The sequence below is a fragment of the Betta splendens genome, chromosome 5 (genome assembly GCF_900634795.4).
Source record: "Betta splendens chromosome 5, fBetSpl5.4, whole genome shotgun sequence".
NCBI lineage: Eukaryota > Metazoa > Chordata > Actinopteri > Anabantiformes > Osphronemidae > Betta > Betta splendens.
Genome location: NC_040885.2, coordinates 9,104,568 through 9,123,366, shown reverse-complemented (window position 1 = coordinate 9,123,366; position 18,799 = coordinate 9,104,568). Strand labels below are relative to the sequence as shown.

The 18,799-nt window shown below is 40.0% G+C and overlaps 1 protein-coding gene across 1 annotated transcript; it reads right to left on the bottom strand.

Annotated features, from left to right (window-relative positions):
• Positions 1-27: 27 nt before the first annotated feature.
• Positions 28-17,660, bottom strand: mapkapk2a (MAPK activated protein kinase 2a). The gene is made up of 10 exons (XM_029151204.3): positions 16,667-17,660; positions 6,726-6,865; positions 3,580-3,644; positions 3,335-3,414; positions 3,091-3,217; positions 2,912-2,987; positions 2,691-2,815; positions 1,969-2,054; positions 1,803-1,880; positions 28-1,686 (listed from the first exon to the last, which is right to left on the bottom strand). Exons 1-10 carry the CDS (start codon positions 16,898-16,900, stop codon positions 1,537-1,539), a joined length of 1,161 nt encoding a protein of 386 aa, XP_029007037.1. The 5' UTR covers positions 16,901-17,660; the 3' UTR covers positions 28-1,536.
• Positions 17,661-18,799: the final 1,139 nt, after the last annotated feature.

Genomic DNA, 18,799 nt, shown 5'->3' with positions numbered 1-18,799 from the left:
CTTCAGAAGAAGAGATTTGTGAGCAGGTTTGTGTTTTCTCATTTTTTTTAATCCAAAGCTGAAGCAGACAAAAGTACGGCATGTGGATCTGAACAGAAAATGTGTGGTTCCACTACAAAAAAAACAAAACAAATAGGGAAGAACATTGTCACAAACATTGAATGAACATTTTTTACAGTTTGGATGTGATTTTACAAAGTGAAGTGAATTAATCTGACAACCATTTACCCACGTGACCCAAGTGAGCTGGAATGCGTCCCGATGCATCAACTGAACACATTAAGGAAGGCGCGTCATCTTGCTGGTGGTAAGTCAGAGGCTGCTCAGGGAACACGAGCAGCTCTTATGTACTCTTTACTCCCTAACATTCCTGCAGGATGAGGGGGAGAGTTGTGCTGGGAAAACACTGCACCAGATTAGTCCCACTGAGCCTCCAGAAAGGTGACATGGTGCACCTGTTTAACTACCTAGAGTGTTGCTACTGCTCACGCATACACAGTTCTACGCCTCTTCAACACGTCCACAAACAGAAATAGACGCCGACAGAAAAGATGTTCAAGCAGTACTTCAAGGTGGCAAACATCTGCATAGCATTGACCTGAAATATAACCTGGCATCGTTACAAATCGTGAAGCATAACATTGGTGAAGCCTAAACAAAATGGTAGGTAGGGATTAAACATCTTTTACTGCTGAGCAACACTCAGTAAGGCCTAGGCTATCATAAAATCCATGTAAAAATACAGTATCAGCTGGCTCCCACTCTCCTGTGAGCTACATGCAGGAGAGGAGACGAGCCAGTTTGTGTTCTTTAACATTCCATCCTTCTGTCCTCGTAAACTGTACCTAAAACACAAGCACAGATCCGAACGGGAGAGAGAGGGGCTACGAAGTGGCGTCTGAATGTGCGAGCGCACTGGCTTCTGTTCGACATTCACAAAGATAAACTGAACCCGACACACGGACCCTGTCCAAGTCCCAGGAAACCAACAACAGTTTCCCGCTGATTCCACAGGTCAAGGACAGAGTCTTTACATTCCACTTGTCAGTTCAATACACATCTGCTTACTTTGCATGTACATAAAGAAACCTTCCCTTACTTTGATTTTTGGGATTTAGCCATTTGATACAACATTCACAGGTTTGGGGCTAGAGCTGGAACAGGGTGACAGAATGAAAGAACTAGTGCCAACGCTAGGCCTCAGGTCCTAATCCATCGTTCAAGCCCCTCCCAAGTACACAACCTGACATTTGGGTAAAGAGGGGGGAGATCTCAACGAGTCCCTCTGCTCCCCCTTAACAGAAGTCTTAATCTCTTCAGTGACATAAAAACACAGAAGAACATCCTCCCTGTCAGAGCAGAGGTGGGTTTGTTAAAATGAGAAGAGTAATAAAAACAACACTCCTACAAAACATTAGAATTTGCCATTAAAAATAAAACACTGAGAAAATCCATGCAATGCGACTCTTGTCGACAAATTATTGCTTCCTTTTTACAACCTGTGTCTATATGTGCGTGCATGCATGCGTGCATGTTTCAGTGGGCTGCAGGCTGTGGGTCCGCTGTGGCATTACTGGCTTTCTTCCTCCGTTTATTTAGCAGTGGGTTGGTAGAGTCCTCAATGGTCTTGATTTTGATTTGCTCGTAGTCCACTCTCATTGTTGCCAAGGCACTGGTCATTTCCTCCTGCAAATAAAGCAATAGGAAATATTACACCATTCGCCTTTAACCATATGTGACATAACAGTATTTTTCGTCCTTTTCTGAAAGAAACTGTTGCAGCAGAGAACCACATATCTCACCTTGACATCCTCCCAGGCGTCTTTCTCCTCCTTTAGCACGCGACTGGTGTGAAGTGGGGTCTGGGGAACTTCCATTGACTGTTTTAGCAAAAAGATTATTAGGAATAACCAGGTGTAATATCTGAGGCATGAACAAGAAGAAAAGATACTTCAATTAAAATCTTACATTGATCCATGGATGATTCATAAACTCTGTGATGGTCATTCTTTGGGTTGGCTCAGTCTTTAGGAGCGTTCTGATTAGCTGCTTAGCTGCAAACACAATCATTATTTTTACCATGAAATAAAATTTGTGACAGTAAAGAAAAAAAAAAGGTACTACTGCTGACTTGTGTGTAATGTTTGTTTGTGGGCTCTGTGTAAATTCACAATTTCATTTTTAACAATTTAATTTAATTGCTTTATCTTAATATCTTAATGTTGGAATATGATGACAATAACAACTTTTCTGTGAAGAAGAGAACAGCAACAGTGGCTGAGTGATTATTACAGTAAATACAACTCACGTGGTTCTAACATACACCTCATCCCCCACATCAGAGGGAGATGATGGGTGGGAGTTGAGAAAATTGTCAGCATAAAACGCTTTTTGCTTCAAAACTATTATTACTCAGAAAGTAAAACATCACTTTCAATTTTACTGAATTTGACTGACAGTGGAAGATAGATAAAACACCGTCAGTTTCAATTTCTTGATTGAGAGTTTATGTAGATGCCTGTGAATCGATATAGTTGTGCTGAAATAGTATTTCTGACATAAAAAAGGCATCAGTCAGTGAGAACTTTATTAACCTGAAGTCACACATATTTAATTAGTAAGTTTTAAAACTAAAGCATCAACAAGTGAAGCATCGATGCCTCAGGTTTTCATGAGAAAATAAAAGTTACCTTCTTCTGAGACGTCGGACCACTCAGGGTTGGGAAACTCGTACTGACCCATTCTGATCCTCTTCTTCATCCCAGGAGAGATAGCTAGACCATGGTTGGAATAAAAGGGAGGGTACCCACACAACCTGCGGAAGGTTTGATATGACACTATGAGTAAGTGCCTCCAATCAAAAAACATTTATGTTTAAGAGACAAGTCGAATAACAACAACATTCACTTACAAGATATACATAATAACACCCAGTGACCACATGTCACACGACTTATCATACTTCTCTGGGCCCAGAACCTCTGGCGCTGCAGGCAGAAAGAAGAGATGATGAACAAAAAAAACTAAAACTGATGTCATATCTTTTATTAGGAGAAAAGCACAACGAACAACACACATACACTCTCTTACCAACATAGTAGGGTGTGTAGCAGGGAGTAGCTAAGGAGTTATGAGATGTGGTTTCCTTAGCAAAGCCAAAGTCTGTAAGTTTGAGGAGGGCATTGGGCCTCTTTGATGAATACAATAGGTTCTCTGGCTGCAGGGAAGCAATTTAAAACACAAGACATTAGTTATAGTGGTTATAGAAGCTAAGATTTAAAAGTAAAGGGAAACAGTGGATGTGCTTTCATTAGAGACTCTGGGTGACACAAACCTTGACATCTCTGTGTGCAATGTTAATTGCATGCAGGAACTGGATGGCCTCTCCTATGCTCTTCATGATGTCAGATGCCTCTGAATTAAAGAGAACAGGCTAAATTAACACATGTACTGGCCAAATATCGAAAATATTTTGTTTGTATATATTTATAAAAAACTAATTTCACAGTCAAAGGATATTTAACATTTAGCAGTACTTCATATAAATAAAATGCTGCACTAGTGATTAAGGGAGCTTACCCCTCTCTGTGAAGGCCTGGTCTCCCCTATCCTGAATTCGACTAAAAAGTTCACCACCATCCATGCTGAAAAACAATTAAATAAATAGGAGGAATAAGAGACAATTCTGAAGAACTTGTTACTCATTTGTTCGTGTTAACCATTAACCTTGCATCAGGTATGAGTAATGAGCACATTAACCATCCAACATGAAAACGCCCATTTCCACAATCTACTCTTGAAATTTGTTTAACATATGATGCAATTGACACATGTCTTAACTGCGAACAAATGCACCTTCACCTTAGAAGTTACTAAATACAAACTACTACCACTACTATCTGTTGTGGTGTGTTGCAGGTAGTGAAGTGTTTGGGGGTCAAATACTGGTAAATAAACCACACTGATTCCACTGATCTGGGCTAGTTGTGTCTCTGAAACATGGTGCCAGTTGTTCTCAAGCTAAGAGGATGCTCGTTTTCCTTTCTGACTGGTTTGTTAGCAGAGCATCCTGTGTCTGTGGTCTCTTGGTTGACCAACGTGTTCTAGGTAAGTCACCATGTGAGAAGCTGAATGAGTTAGCTCATCTGAGACCGGTGGCCTCATTTAGAAATGGTGGGTGGAATGCATGTCTGAAGACAAAAGTCAAGAAATGTTCTCACCAAATAAATACCAAGCGTAACAAACACAATTATCTATATCACAGTTATGTGAGAAGTGGAATAATTAAATAAATTAATTAATTAAAACCCAGTCTGAGTACAGTACAAAGCGCAATGCTGTGGAGTTTCAGTGTACAGATGTTTCTCTCGTTTTCACAATAAAAAACAAGAGAGAAGCAAATCATATCAATGCATTTTTACAATAATAATGAAACTTTCACAGCTGTAAAGCCATTTGACCAGAACTCAATGTCTTTCTGAATACTTTGATGGAGACCAAAAGTTTGTTCCCTAAATTTTGTTTCACATCTTCCTTCTAATAAAATGCTTATGTATGTATGTTGGTACAGGTGTAGTTTATGCAACAAAAAGGTGCATCGAATTGATGTCTCTTTGTGCCCTAGAGAATGTGTTACAAAACAGATGCTGCTCAGGACACATGGACTGATCACACCGCCTGATCAAGTCTGACATTTGGAAACATTGCACAAGCATCTTATCTAATTTTGTTCACCCACTGATCTTCTGATTCCTGAGCTACAAGTGATAAACTGTAGTAGAGTGTGTTGGCAATTTCCAAGTAAAACTGGCCACCAAATAATTTAACTGCATGTAACAGAAAAACAAAAAGGTGACTATATTGGAAACCCAATGTCTCTAAATGAGCAAAGCAGCATTAGCCTTTATTGATATTTTAGAATTATAATGTTTGTTCAAACACATGGGTTTCTTGTTAGATAACAATGAAAAGAATGCACCGTTGGGTAAAGGCTGAGCTGGTCTGTAGCAAGGCATGCAAAGCTAATTAATCTAAATTCAAGGGAGTATGAGAAAATTCTGCTCAACTTGATGATAAGTTTCATTTAACCATTTTGCGCAGTATGACTGTTTGCAAAACCTACAGACAGCACGCTGACAAAACCACAGCACATTCTAAACTTTTCAAAATCAATCACCCGTTGTGCATACTCAGAAATAGACGGCAGCTTAATCCAGCCTATGTTAATAAAAAAAAATGCAAAATGAGAAGTCTCCAGCAGTAAAGCAATCCCTCAGTTCCGCAAGGGTTTTTTTAAGTGATAAACTAACTGACCGCCGTTTCCGAAAATGTGTAGTGAAGAGGTGTCTCTTCTCGGTAGAATGGATTCATTATGATGAGGACTTCAAATCTTACACCATCACAGAAGAGGCGCCAACACCCTCATGCATTTTAATCTACTTTCATTCCCTTGTACAGTGTGAAAATATCTTTCCAGTGGGAACGAGCTGACAGAATCAAACTGTAGACAAAGTCCCAAGCACCTCAGCTGTTTTCATTTGTTACAGAAAGAATTTATTCAAGGGAGTAAAGAGAGTTTTTGCACAATGAACAAATGGCTTATCTTATAGGTTGCAGTATTAGCTGTCACTTTCAGAACACGGTGCTTACATGGTAGCTTATACCTACCTCAGTGTTAACTTGTTTTTTTTTTTTTTTTTTACTTGCAGTTCCTCAAGCTGTTTAAACCAAACCAGTCACACTATTAAAAGGTTTAGATATAAGGGGGCACGTTAACAGCAATGACAATAAAGTTGAATCTAATCTAACCTTATAATAATAAATTTAATGATCCCACAAACTTAATGTCATTTAATTATTTTTTAAAAATTAATCACTGCATTTTTACCCATTCCCTGAGGGGAGCAGTATGTAGGAAGGGTCTTGCTCAAGGATACACCTGGCACCACACCCGGTACCACAAGGGGGGCTTGAACCTGTGACATTCTGTTTCCCAGGCCAGTGCTCTACTACTATACCTACTGAGCTACCAGGCCACCAAGATTACATGACTTGGCCACGTGCCAACACAAAACAATAAACAGCACAATATAGGTCATAAGTATCAATCTACTTCTGCAGTGTCAGAAGGAAAGCAGACTAAATGCCTTGATAAGTCGCAGTGTGATATTCTAGGAAATGTTTCATCAGAACTACTTTCCTTTTTAAGCAATTCATGCTCAGCTCTTTTGTCAAGGAAATTAGTCATGTAGTTTTGCATAAAGTAGTCCACTAGCTCCCCACTACACCGCAGTAACCACAGACATAGTGTATGCACGTGTGACAAGATGGGCGTTCAGTGGTTTAATGTGATGTACGACGGAAAAGCAAAAGGTGAGAAAAATATACTGAGCTCATTTAGAAGAAATGGGTCAATTTCTACTAAGGTCAGGCATAACTGATTTACAATAATTGACCTGGCCTTTTTGTGCTCAGAAAAAAACTACCAAAAAACTAGAGGATGTACAAAACCATTGTTTTCTTATGGCAATCACATCTTTCCTTTCTAGAGGTCTTCCTAAATTTGGGAACAGCAGAATGAAATAGTAAATTCAACCATTTCAAGCGTGTACTGCCAAATGTAACCAAATGTGTCGCCTGATGGTCAGTGAAACGGGCAGTTTCAATAAAAATGTGTATTTTATGTAGTGCTACACAGGGATGGCTGTCAGAGACCATGCACTCACCACTCCATGACGATGAGCAGACACTTTCTGGTCTGATAGAGGTTCTCATAAACGTCAACAATCCGCACAATATTGGAGCACGGTGATGCCCTCCAGTGTAGTTCCACCTCCCTGCGGGCTTTGGAACAATCCTGCAGCATCTACAAACAGAAAGATAATCAGAGGGGTTGAGGCTGATTAACACCAATTAAAATACAGCACAACAGGTTACTATTAGTTTTTAATTTGTGAAATGTTAAATGAACAGGTCATGTGAACGGAGTTGAAAATGATGGCTTCTACTAGATGAGAGGAACTCTTGACAGCCAGTATGACAGTGTGTCTTGAGTACTGAAGTGCCGTGCTGCCATCAACTGACCGAAAAGTGAATAGACGTTTGATTTTCTAAATGAGTAATGCTATAGCACCCCCTGTGTGTCACTTGTCACCATTACAACTTCTATTTTAAAAGGAGTTGGTACGAATACACACACGCACACACGCACAGTCTCTCAACATAGCAATGTTCAGTTGAAATATACCAAATCACTAAATTGAGACAAAAACAAAGTAAAAGGTATCAAGATGGCAAGTGCAGTACACCCAAGTACAAGTAAAAACTCAGATTGTGTGACAGTGTTTCAAAACCAATTTCATATCAAGCGGAGATAAACAAGTTTTTTTTCATGAAGTTAAAATATGATAAGAGGACAGGATTTTCAGCCAAACACACCATCAATTTGCAGGAACACACCATGCATGAAGTGTGAATTTGTGACAATTTAATATTAATGAGCACCTGTTTGTTATTAGATTTAATTTTATGATATGCAATACAGCCCTATAATTGAAAGTCTGAGAATATCTCATGAGTGGAAAGAATTCAGCCTTGTAGCAGCCTTGACAATGAGCCATCGTCTGTCCATCTTGTTGTGTGTTACATTCCAACCCTTCCCACTCTCACATCCTAACAGCGGGCAGCGAGTGCATAGAAAGCCAGCTGATCAGTCTGCCGTCTGGCCTGGCAAATACTGTTGTGGACTGTTGTACTTGTGCAATTAAAAGCAAATATGAAACCAGTTAACACAGGAAATGAAACAAGGAGCCACAGGTCAAAGGTCAGTCACGTCTTCAAACAGCTTTCATATTTGGAAATATTATTTACTTCTAATACTATTACTTATATTTTAAGCATATTAGTGATAAAAGACACGTGACAGGGCTGATAATGCAGTGAAAAAGCCAACAAAGCTATGTTATTCAACAAAGGTAGCGTGTCGGAACTTAACCTTTCCATAACGACATTGTGCCAACTTTAACTGTAAACCGGATGAAGACATTTGACTGGTGTAATGATCACTTTCATTCTGTCACTGTGCTTTCACAGACATACTTTCAGTTTCTTTTATAAACATGCAATCATGGAGACACAATCAGAAACCTGAGCCAAGAAACAACCAGCAAATAAATCTAACCGTGGAGCAGGTTTCCCAACATCCCAGTTCCTTACTTCCTTAAATCTGGTTCAACAAATGTCGATTTAGGTGTCACATGACTACTGGTTGCATATACGAACAACTTGGTTTGACACTTCTACCAACTCCAGCCATTGTCTTTTGTTTCAGTTCACCGAGAGAAAGCCACATAACACAAATGAACCTGTGATGCCTGAGCCGCCTCTTTGAAGGCATACTTTATCACCGAAGTGTCAAGGTCTCCGTTTTCAAAAATCAACCTGTCCTGCAAATAACTGTGTTTAAATAACAAAATGTTGGCATTACATAACTACTGGTCCATTGATCGTTAGGTCCAATCCAACTTTATTAAGCACTTGCAAAAGTGTCACACTGGAAATAAAACAAACTAGCTAAGACATAAAATGGAAGTATTACATGGAATAAAAGTCAAAGAAACCAACGCTGTTTTAAACAGAGATTTGAAAAACAGATAATGTGGAATGTGTACAATGTGTAGAGACAAGTTATTCCACATTTTAATTCAGGTACAATCCCCCCCTAAGCTTCCGCTTTGCTTTTGGCACCTTCCGCAGCAGCTGATCAGCTGACCTTATGCACCTACCGGCTGTCTAAGGCAGAAGCAGCTCAGGAGTGGGACGGGCCAAACCATGGAGGAATATTAAAACAAACAAAGCAATTTTAAAATGGAATTCTAACCGACTGGGCAGACAATTACGTGAGGCTAAAATGGGAGAAATGTGATCATGGTTATTATAGGCCAGTTAAAAGACGTTTAATTGTATTTTGTAAAAAGTGGAGTTGAATACTGCAAGAACTGATTTTGGTGTATTCTCTCTCTTGTCTTGCATGACAACTGTTTAAGAGTTCTGGCAGCTTCGTAACAGTGTAGCTCAATAGTAAGAATGTTACAACCTCACAAGACCTCATAATCTACTAATAAATGCCAGACACTGTTGTTGAATGACACCCTCTATTGTTTAACTTAAAGTCCAAAAAAGTTAAACCAACACTAAATATTACTATCTTCAGAGACTCACTTTACAAAGAAAGCTGAAAAAAAAAAAAAGAAATCTGATAAGTAAATTTCAAGTCTACAACCTGAAGTAAGAAAGTGGAGAGACAAAACAAGCCAAGCAGCAATTAGATCTAACACCAGCTATTAAATCTTGCAAAATTTGCTTTGGTTAGGCGCAAAGGAAGGATTGCACAACCACCCAAACGGCCTTCCGCAGAAGAACTGGTATGGTACGGTGCAGCATTACCATTTGCTTTATCACTAAACACACAGCATCGTTTAACAACCCTCTGGGACAGAACAAACATGGGTGGGTTTTACTTCCTGCCTGCGTCACAGCAGAATATAAAAAGACAATGGCCACACAAACCTGGGGAGACAAACCCTAGGAACAGAGCGGGACTAAGGCAATATAACTGTGAATTTTGCCATTCATACTATTTATCTGGCCTCTTGCCAAGTTGTGAGCTGCAGGTCTCTCAGATTCCATTCTAGTTAAAGCCCTCCACTTTGACTAGAGTGTTGTAAAGTTTAACATTTCTTGGAAATGTGTCCTGTGAAATAACTAATTTTCTAGCAAGTTTAAGATGAACCAACTTTGCTTCAGTGCATTTTGAATCTGCAATCAAGCCCAAAAACAAATCATTTTCATTTCACATTTATCCTCACATTAAGTAAACACGTTACATCGAATCAGAAGTCTAAAATTGATCACTTTATTATGTACAAACCATGAATTGAGCCTGAGACTTCAGTACCCCTGGTTTGTTTGATGTCCAAGACCTCATTATTAATCACACAGATTTCCAAATGTTCAATATCCGTCAAAATGGAAAAGGTAACATTTGTAAAGACTTGCACTTCCAAAATAACATCTAGATGGCACATCGAAACATCTAAAGACGTGCCCCCCCCCCCCCATTCACCTCTCAGCTGGAGCTTGTGTTATTGCAAAGCCCCCCCACATCTGCTGTTGCGTGTGTGAGGCTAAACATTGACGCACTGCAGAGGAGGGAGATGATGGGGCAGATGGGCACACAATACACTTCCTATAGCAGGCACAAAAGCCCTCAAGCCCAGGGCAAGACAGTGGAAAGCGAGTGGGGGGGGTAAGCTCAAAGAAACCCATCCTCCACCTGCGCCCATGAGCCAAGAGTCTAGGACTGATAGGGTGGGGGGATAAAAGCAATATTCACACCACGGGAAATAGCGCAGGGTAATCATATGGAAGAGAGACTACAGAGAGGTGACAGGTTAAGCCTGACTAAATCAGAAAAGCCTCTTTGTCTGTCAAAAAGGGTTAAACAACAATCTAGTGTGTGTGTGGCTCATTCGCTGACCACTCACCGAGGCCACAAACATGTTTGTCATTAGGATGTGATCTGATTAAAGACATCTGCTAAGCCTCAAACCATAACATAGTGTGTGAGCTTACTCGTATCAACCGTGGTGTGTTACACAAACACAGCTACTTTGCAACAACGTGAATGTAAATTTAAAAAAAAATTATGTACTGGAGTTCTTGAGATTTCTACGAGGAGAGTGGTTCACACAAAAATGGAAATGTATGGCAAACAGCTGTTAGGGGACCAGACTGAAGGGCAGTAAAAACACCAAGCTGTAGTGTCACTAACTCTTCTAAATGGCTGCTCTGTGTTTCGAAGATATCCACAAGCCAAAATACAGCCTGGGTCAATGCTGCAGCCAGGTGCTCAAGCTCAACAGACTCGCCTGCAGGTGTCCTATAGTAAAACACAAGAACAATATAAAAATAAGAAGACGTTGAGAAAAGGGAGGAAGTGAGAGAACACTGGTCAAACACACTGAAGCTGCTTTCTCACTTCCTGATACAAGCTGGATATCAGCACGGAAATAAAAAGAGAGGAGAGTCCTAAATGATTGTCAACTTTGTTACAAACAAAACAATACAAACAAGGCCTAAGAAAGGGACAACACTTTAACACCAACCAGCTCCTCCTTTTTCACACCAGGCATAGTGCGATTTCCCCTTCAGCATCAGTACATGCCATTTGTGGCATGATGGCATACTGGACAATCATACTGGTAAATGCAGATGAACTGCCGTGTTATCAGCGTCTGACCCCCAGCTGCTAAATGGCAGGGGGTCAAGACCGTGAGCCAGTTATTTAGCCCTTCCATTATTGTGCATGTGTGTATATGCAAATATACAGAGCACAAGACGTTTTCAGGGGGACCAAATTAAATGCAATCAGGAAAGCCAAATAAACACTAGTTGCCAGGCAACTAAACCTCATGATTGGTACAAGCATCCAGGAAGTTCCCTGTCAAGACCTGGTCTGGCACACAACGCCCCGTTAAAGAGGTACATCATTACATTTCAGAGAAGTTTCAGAGGTTTGATACCTTTCAAACCTCTGCTGTTTCTAGTCTATATGCTATTGCCAAGCTATACATTTACAGAACAAATTTAAAAATAACACACTGCTTGACAAGTCAACCGTTACCTGGGCACAAACACCACATTTAGTTTCAATCAAGTATTTCAGCATGTTTACAGTTGTTAAGCCAATAGAAGAGCAAAAATGCATGAAAGCCACAAAATGAATGAATGAATCAACTCAGAGAAAAAGATTCACTTCCTTAAACCGTTAACAACATTCAGCACTATTTAACTATTTCCATATTAGGAACTTATCACAAGACCCGAGCAGAGAAAAAGCTAACTAAGAATAGCTGGGGGAATGTGTCCAGCACAGAGTATGAATGAAGTTGTGCTTCACAGTATTATTCACATTCACAAAGAATTACTGAGAGCTCATAAACAATAACCTTTTACTATAACAGTCATTTCCAAGCTGGTGTAACACTATGACAGACCAGTTGAGTCAGGTCAACCGCCACAACACCACATCCTTCCAAAAACACTTTCCTCAACAGAAAGAAAAGCAGCATAAACAGACTAGGGCAGCTCTGGGCTCACAGGATGAACTGCAAACTAGAGTTTGACAGAATAATAATAAAAAAAAGGAGCTTAGAACGCAAGACAAATGTTTACAAGAGGAGCTTTCACTCCAGCTAATCCATGTTTGACAAATGGCACTATTTTAACATTAATAACACAAGATGTTATTGCTTTAGGTAGTTTACCAGTGTTTTGTAGTAGTATAGACAGTCACACTAAACATCACATGGGCAATGATACAATTCCCTTCACTAATCGCTTAAGGTACTGTCAGCCAAGCATGACTGTAACCACTGTGACAAATAAAAAAAAAGGGGGGGGGGGGGGTTTATATGCAGCTAAGTCTGCATTTACCCTGTACAAGTACCAGTATGAGTAGTAAACGAACATTTATCTTCTGTAATGGCAGGGATGTGCAAATGTCCAATTTTAGATGCATTTCATTATAAACATTCCCCAAATTATACCCTGGTACATAGTATTAGCATCTGCCAATGGCAACCATACTGTACTCAAGATGAACAACTGTAGCTTATGATTTGCTCTGTCTGAGTAATGTTTATAAAAGGTGTCACAGAGCGATACTGGTGGCGCTGTTCAAAAGATCCACATCCTCTTCCGCATCTTTGTCAAAAAAGAAGCATTGTCATCCCAAGTTCTTTGAGGTAGTGAACCCCGAGAAAGGAGGAAAATGCTTTTTTAGACCTGTCTGGGAAAGCTTTAAATTTCAAGACACCCAGCAGTAATGCTAAAAGCAGAATGGTGATAAAACAAACGTTTTAATTTGTAATGTTTTTTCCCTTGATTTGTTAACAATGCAGCTCAGAGGGCACATTTTCAAAGACAACACTAATTTTCCACCATAGTGAATAATGATTGTGAATGAATACATTTTACACTGTAAACACAGGGATTTTTATTCTTGCTCAACAAGGTAATAGTGGAATAATGAGTCTATACCCACCAACTAATAAACAAGAGACTTCCCAGACATGTCTTAAGCGTACTGTTTGACCAAAATGGGGCAAACAGAAAACCTCATCCTTCCCCTTCCTAACTCATTTTCCTTTTACCATGTCAAATATTCAAACATGTGCCTAGTTGTTCCTCTTTTTCTGTACTAACCAGTGTAAACAGCAATGTAAAGCTGTCCGGGGTCTCTGAAAAGACCATAGTATTTGTGTGCAACAAATGTCTGAATTCTTCCGCTTTTCAGCTGTTGAAGAGGAAATCCAAACCACATTATCAAGATAGAAAGTTCCCTTTGAGTTAACCAAGGGCATCAGTTCTTTTCTGACCCAACCTTCAACAGGTGTGTTTACTTCAACGCAGAAATCTTCCCATATTTTAAGAATGTCAACTTCAGCAACTGGCGTAAATATTTAGTCATGCAATCTGTGATTATATCAGCTTAATGGTACACACACGTCACAACCTTACTTTCCAGATGAAGCAAGTTTATATCTTTAAGGTTAGAGTCATATGCTTGTAAGGCAACATCAGACACAAAGTCAGTTGAGTTTTACAATGACCTTCCCTGATATCAAGACAAGACAAAAATTCAAATCCAACCAAATCAAACCCAAATGACTTAAATCCAAGTACACACCACCACTGAATAATATATTTTTTAAAGATTTCTGAGATTGACTTTGATCAAATTTACTGCACCTCAAGTTACAAACGTTTCATTCTTGCAACAATTTCAGAACCTGATTTTTGCAGTGTCTAAATAAATCCTCTCCCTGTAAGATGATACCTAGAGATGCTTCACACCCCCTGTGAACATGTGTGAGCAACAGGACACTCAAAGGTTTACCCTTCAACACAGTAGGGTATAAAGTTGTTATTCTGGTAGGAGATGTTCTTTGCATTAATAACAGTGCATTATAAAAAGGTAGTATTATTAATGTAGTATTGCTATCATCTGTCTCCCAGAAACAAACAGCTGCATCATTTACATAAAACCTAGGCTTAAGTTTTACAAGGTGATGTCACCTTGAGCCAAGCGGAGAGATTCTTACTCTTGGCATCTACCAGAGACCTATTACAACACACAAAACAATGCCTGACTCAGCTGACGTCAGGGAAGGGAACAACAAGGGTATTAGTTCATTAGTTCATTCATCGAAAACGTCAGTATGTTTGATTACGCTCCTACAACAGCATGAGAATATAATCATTGAAGGTTTTATGTTACATGCCAACGAGCCATGAATTGAAGGGGGTGAAAGGAAGTATATAGAAAAGATTTTCACTTGCATCACTCATCACTTAACAGACTTTAAATCGACTGTGTGTTTACATGTGCCGTTATCTTGGACAGATTAATGCCAGCTCTGACATCAGAAAGGAAGCTCACAGATACCCTCACAGATGACCTGTCAGGAACCACAAACACTCAAACATTAGCTATTTATGAGCCTCTGAAAAAACATTCTTCTTTTTATTGTATTCGCTCTTTTTTTTCAAGTAACATTAATAATTTTTTAAAGCAGTATTAATAATTTCACTGTAGATATGGAAACATTTTTAATGCTACTGATTTTTGGTTTAGTTTTTGTGTGACTGAGCAATTACTAAAGGTTAAAGCTCATTAATCTTTGTTTTATGATCAAGTTTACACATTGCATTTCACTAGCAAGGTCCTAACAATTAGCTTTTCCCCTGCCTACTTAACTCACTATTCATTTATATGAACTTTCTAGATAGATATCTGTAAAGACCGTTCCCTTTGGCCGAGTGATGAATGCCACCTACATACAGGACATAATCTGCTGTGTTCACATGTGGGCTCAATCAGGTCTGAAATAAGGAGCAAATTAACTAGGGTCTGTTTAAGGTCTGGACCAAGTGCCTGTCGCTGCAAATCCTCTGAACAATATCTAAATCATGGTGCATGTATGAAAACAGTTTTAGGTCAACTCACCTTCCATCAATAATAATCACATGTATATATACACATACATGTGATTTAAATATCAGTAAGCAGAACATGAACTTTGGCTTCATCATATTTTATATTTACAGTATTTACATTTTCCAGTTTCACCAGAAATATTTACATTCATGGGAAAACCTGGAACAACAGTTTGTAGATTTACAAAAGGATTATCAATAATATTAGTAGAGAAGTACTATAAGTATTAGTACTATTAGTATAATTTGTTAAAATATGCCAAATATGAATCCACTCTTAAAAACAGATCCACAAACCCAAAACGTTTTCCTAATGTGACACATTTCTTCACAATTTCCCAACATTTTGAATGTATTTGACTGCTTTTACAGTGGAACAAGCCAAATGCAAACATCTAGATTGTTGTTCCTCATCAGTTCAGAAATGTGTATTGTCATTGTAAGGGAGATCATTTTATTGTGTAACCCTAAAAGTAAGCATGAATACGGCCAGAATTTAAGGAACTGCAAAGGTTTGAAAAAACAGGGTTTGAACTAACAAGTGTGTGTAATATGACTGGACTTGATTAAGTACTTGGAACTTATGAACGTTTCACTACTATACAACACAAGAATAAACAGTTTAAATGACAAGTATGTGTCTAAACTCTGCATAAAGCTATGACAGTTAGACTTAATTTCATTTGAATTGTAACAGGATGTGTGTCATCTGAGAAGACTTTTGTAGTAACAAAAAATATACTTTACACCACAATTCCTTCTATGTTTACAATTTAAAAAAATACCTTTAACATAACATGGCTTCACACGTCATACTTTGCTCTGTGGGTGGACGGTTGTTGACTATTACCCTTAATAAATCATTGACCAAGACAATAAACAAGCTGTGAAGGTAATTCCTCATGCAGCAGTGTCACTTCAGTGTGTCCACAGCTTTCCTGATTTGCCTGTATACACAAGTCTTCAACCAGAACCAGAAACTGAGGACTGACACAATCAGCCAGTATTTGCGTACGACAGCATACACTTATCACAGTGAATGGTTGACATGCAAAACTGTAGTTTAGGCCATGATTGAGCAGACTGACCGCCCAGGTAACCACTACAGCAGTGCTCTGGACTCTATTCCTCAAATCTGAGACCTGCGGCACAGGCGACAACGCATCGCTGCCCAGATGGTAACGTACCTGCTGCGAATTAAATTCACGTTCACATAAAAATGCTCTAAAGTCCACTTTCTCATATGTGAATAACCTTAATAGTAACGTCTGTGAAATGAGAGACTGAAAATTCTCCAGAGGCTTTATAATGTATTCAAGGTTGTTCTTTAAAGTGGCCATGAAAAAAGTAAATATTCACATTTGATGTTTTAAAATGTTAAGTAAACAGTTTGTAAAGTAACAAAATAAACCCGTCTATATAAAGTAAGAACATACTGCTGATAGTCACTAACCCTTTCTAATACACAACACCTACACTCTTAAAATAGAACCTGGACGTGTCAACTTTTACAGCGTTAAGATCCAGACAAACACCGAGCTGTGAACAGAACCTCCAGCAGAACTGGTCGCCGATCAGTGAAACCCAGAAGTCCGGTGGAACCTACCTTCAGCGCGTACTTGTCCCCGGTCTTCTTCTGGAAGATTTCGAGCACTTTGCCATTGATTCCCAGCCCGAGCACCTGGCTGGTCACCTTGTAGTCGTCTGTGATGGCGTTCTTCTTGATCACCAAATTGGGTCGGAAGGGGGCAAACTGGCCCGCCGGGTTCTGCTGGCCGGCCGGGTTCTGCTGTCCCGCCGGGTTGGGAAACAGCGGCTGGTTCTGCGCGTTGGACAACATGCTGTCGGTGCGAGAGAGGAACCGTCGCCGCTCGGCGAAACCCCGTTTCCTCGTAGTGCGGACCGCGTCTTCTTCCTGGGTTAGCCGCTTTGTGACCGACCTCGGAGCAGCAGCCAGGCCCGAGGACGAACCGCCGCTACTTTCGACGTTACGGCGTCACAAAGTCACTCGCGTAGCTCGTTAAAATGCTAAATTAGCTATCTGCTAGCATGCTAGCCGGAGCCTATTCTTGACCTGTGATTCTCGGCTAACAAGTCAGCTATCGGTTAGCTTATCCATCTCCGGTGGTGTCCGCCGTCCACCGGTTCCTCAAAGAGCACTTCGGGAACTTTTCTGAGACGTCGCATAAAATCGGCTACGGCGCTGGGCTTCTTAATTCAACGCGTAAAAGAACTCGCGAGTGGAGTTAAACGGGCGACAGAAACACAGGAACACAAGACAACAGGGGGGGAGAGAAAAACTCACAGAGAGCAGCCACACGCCAAACACGGTTCACTTTCCGACGGCCAGACGCCCAGCCAGAGCTGGTTCCACCTGTGACGTCACGCCCCGGGGCTTTCAGCCTTAAAGGAGCCGCGCGCTTTATGTAAGAGTCGGGACGCGGCCGCGCAAATGTGAAGCCGCTGCTGTCAAACGTTTAATCTATCGCTCCACCGCTTATCTCGGTGTTTGTCGTTTGCCTCGTCTGCTCCAGTAACGCGCCGCACATCTATTGCCTCAGTTTTAAAGTAAACTAACTCCTCGCCTACATTAGTTTGAAAGCGATCGCTACAAGCTGCGTCTCGACATACACGTTTTTATACGAATTTACTAAAGCATTTCAATGTGGAACTGCCTCAAAACTACACAGAAATAAAACCGTTCGCTTGTTGAATGACATGTGCTGAGGTTCATTTTGAGTCCGATTTGAAAGAACATTTCCTGATTTCATTGTCTCTGGGATTTGTTGTTTCCTTGTACTGACTTTCATTATTACATTTACAAAATGGTTGATTGCCAAAGCAAAATAAAATTTCCCATGCTTCCGATGTCATAAAGTTCATTTCCTTACAAGATTATTTAAAAAGCAACAAACTAATCAGTCAATCCATCCTTTAGCTGTAACTTGGTTGGCGGTCTGCCCTGTTTATCCACAGTGAAAATGCAAATAAACTGTATAATTATCAGCTTTGCTCCCATTGGCTGCACAAATTAAATTCTATTTGCACATCAATACATATGCGATAAGTATCACAACACAATGTCCAGCTGCATATTGGAGACTTTAAATTTTATTCCCTTAATGTACATTTTCTTGACCATACTTTTCATTTGATCACAATTCATGCATGTAATGGAGACTTATAATGATGTGTGTGTGTTTTATTTACTATAATAAAAGAGCAGATTACTCTTCCTACACTAGTGTCAGCCAACAGACCTCCTCCCCATAGGAGACGTGAAGTTAGAAGTGAAACCACATGCTGTTCTGAGGCGACCCGTTTGCCACATTTGGGTGGTAAGAGAAGACAAAAATAGAGTGTACGTAGATTACGTCACAGTCAAAGATCTCCACTGTCTCTACTAGGAAAGCGAAACACATAGACCTGCAAGAAGGACTGGCAAATATATTGTAGATTTTGCAAAGGCACTGTGACAGGTTTTTCGAACCTCAGAGATCACAGCACTGACATGGAGATCTGTTGCAGTGGGAAAGGGCCTGAAACACTGACCCTCTGTGGTCTATAAATACTGACAGTGGGCTAAATGTGTACATTATACTGCCCTTGCATTCCATTTCAAACCAATCTAGCCCTGCCACTGCTGCAAAGTCAAGTAGGCACTGAAATCATAGCCAGTTATTATTTAGCAACTTTATCATAGAATGTATTGTCAAATGGCTGGAGCATCCATTATGCT

Excerpts from the sequence above, each read along its gene's own strand:
- mapkapk2a (XM_029151204.3), bottom strand. The coding sequence starts at position 16,900 with ATGTTGTCCAACGCGCAGAACCAGCCGCTGTTTCCCAACCCGGCGGGA. Across the intron at positions 6,866-16,666 it reads GGGACAAGTACGCGCTGAAG|ATGCTGCAGGATTGTTCCAA; the intron begins GTAGGTTCCACC and ends TTCTGTTTGTAG. Across the intron at positions 1,687-1,802 it reads ACGCCTGGGAGGATGTCAAG|GAGGAAATGACCAGTGCCTT; the intron begins GTGAGATATGTG and ends CTTTATTTGCAG.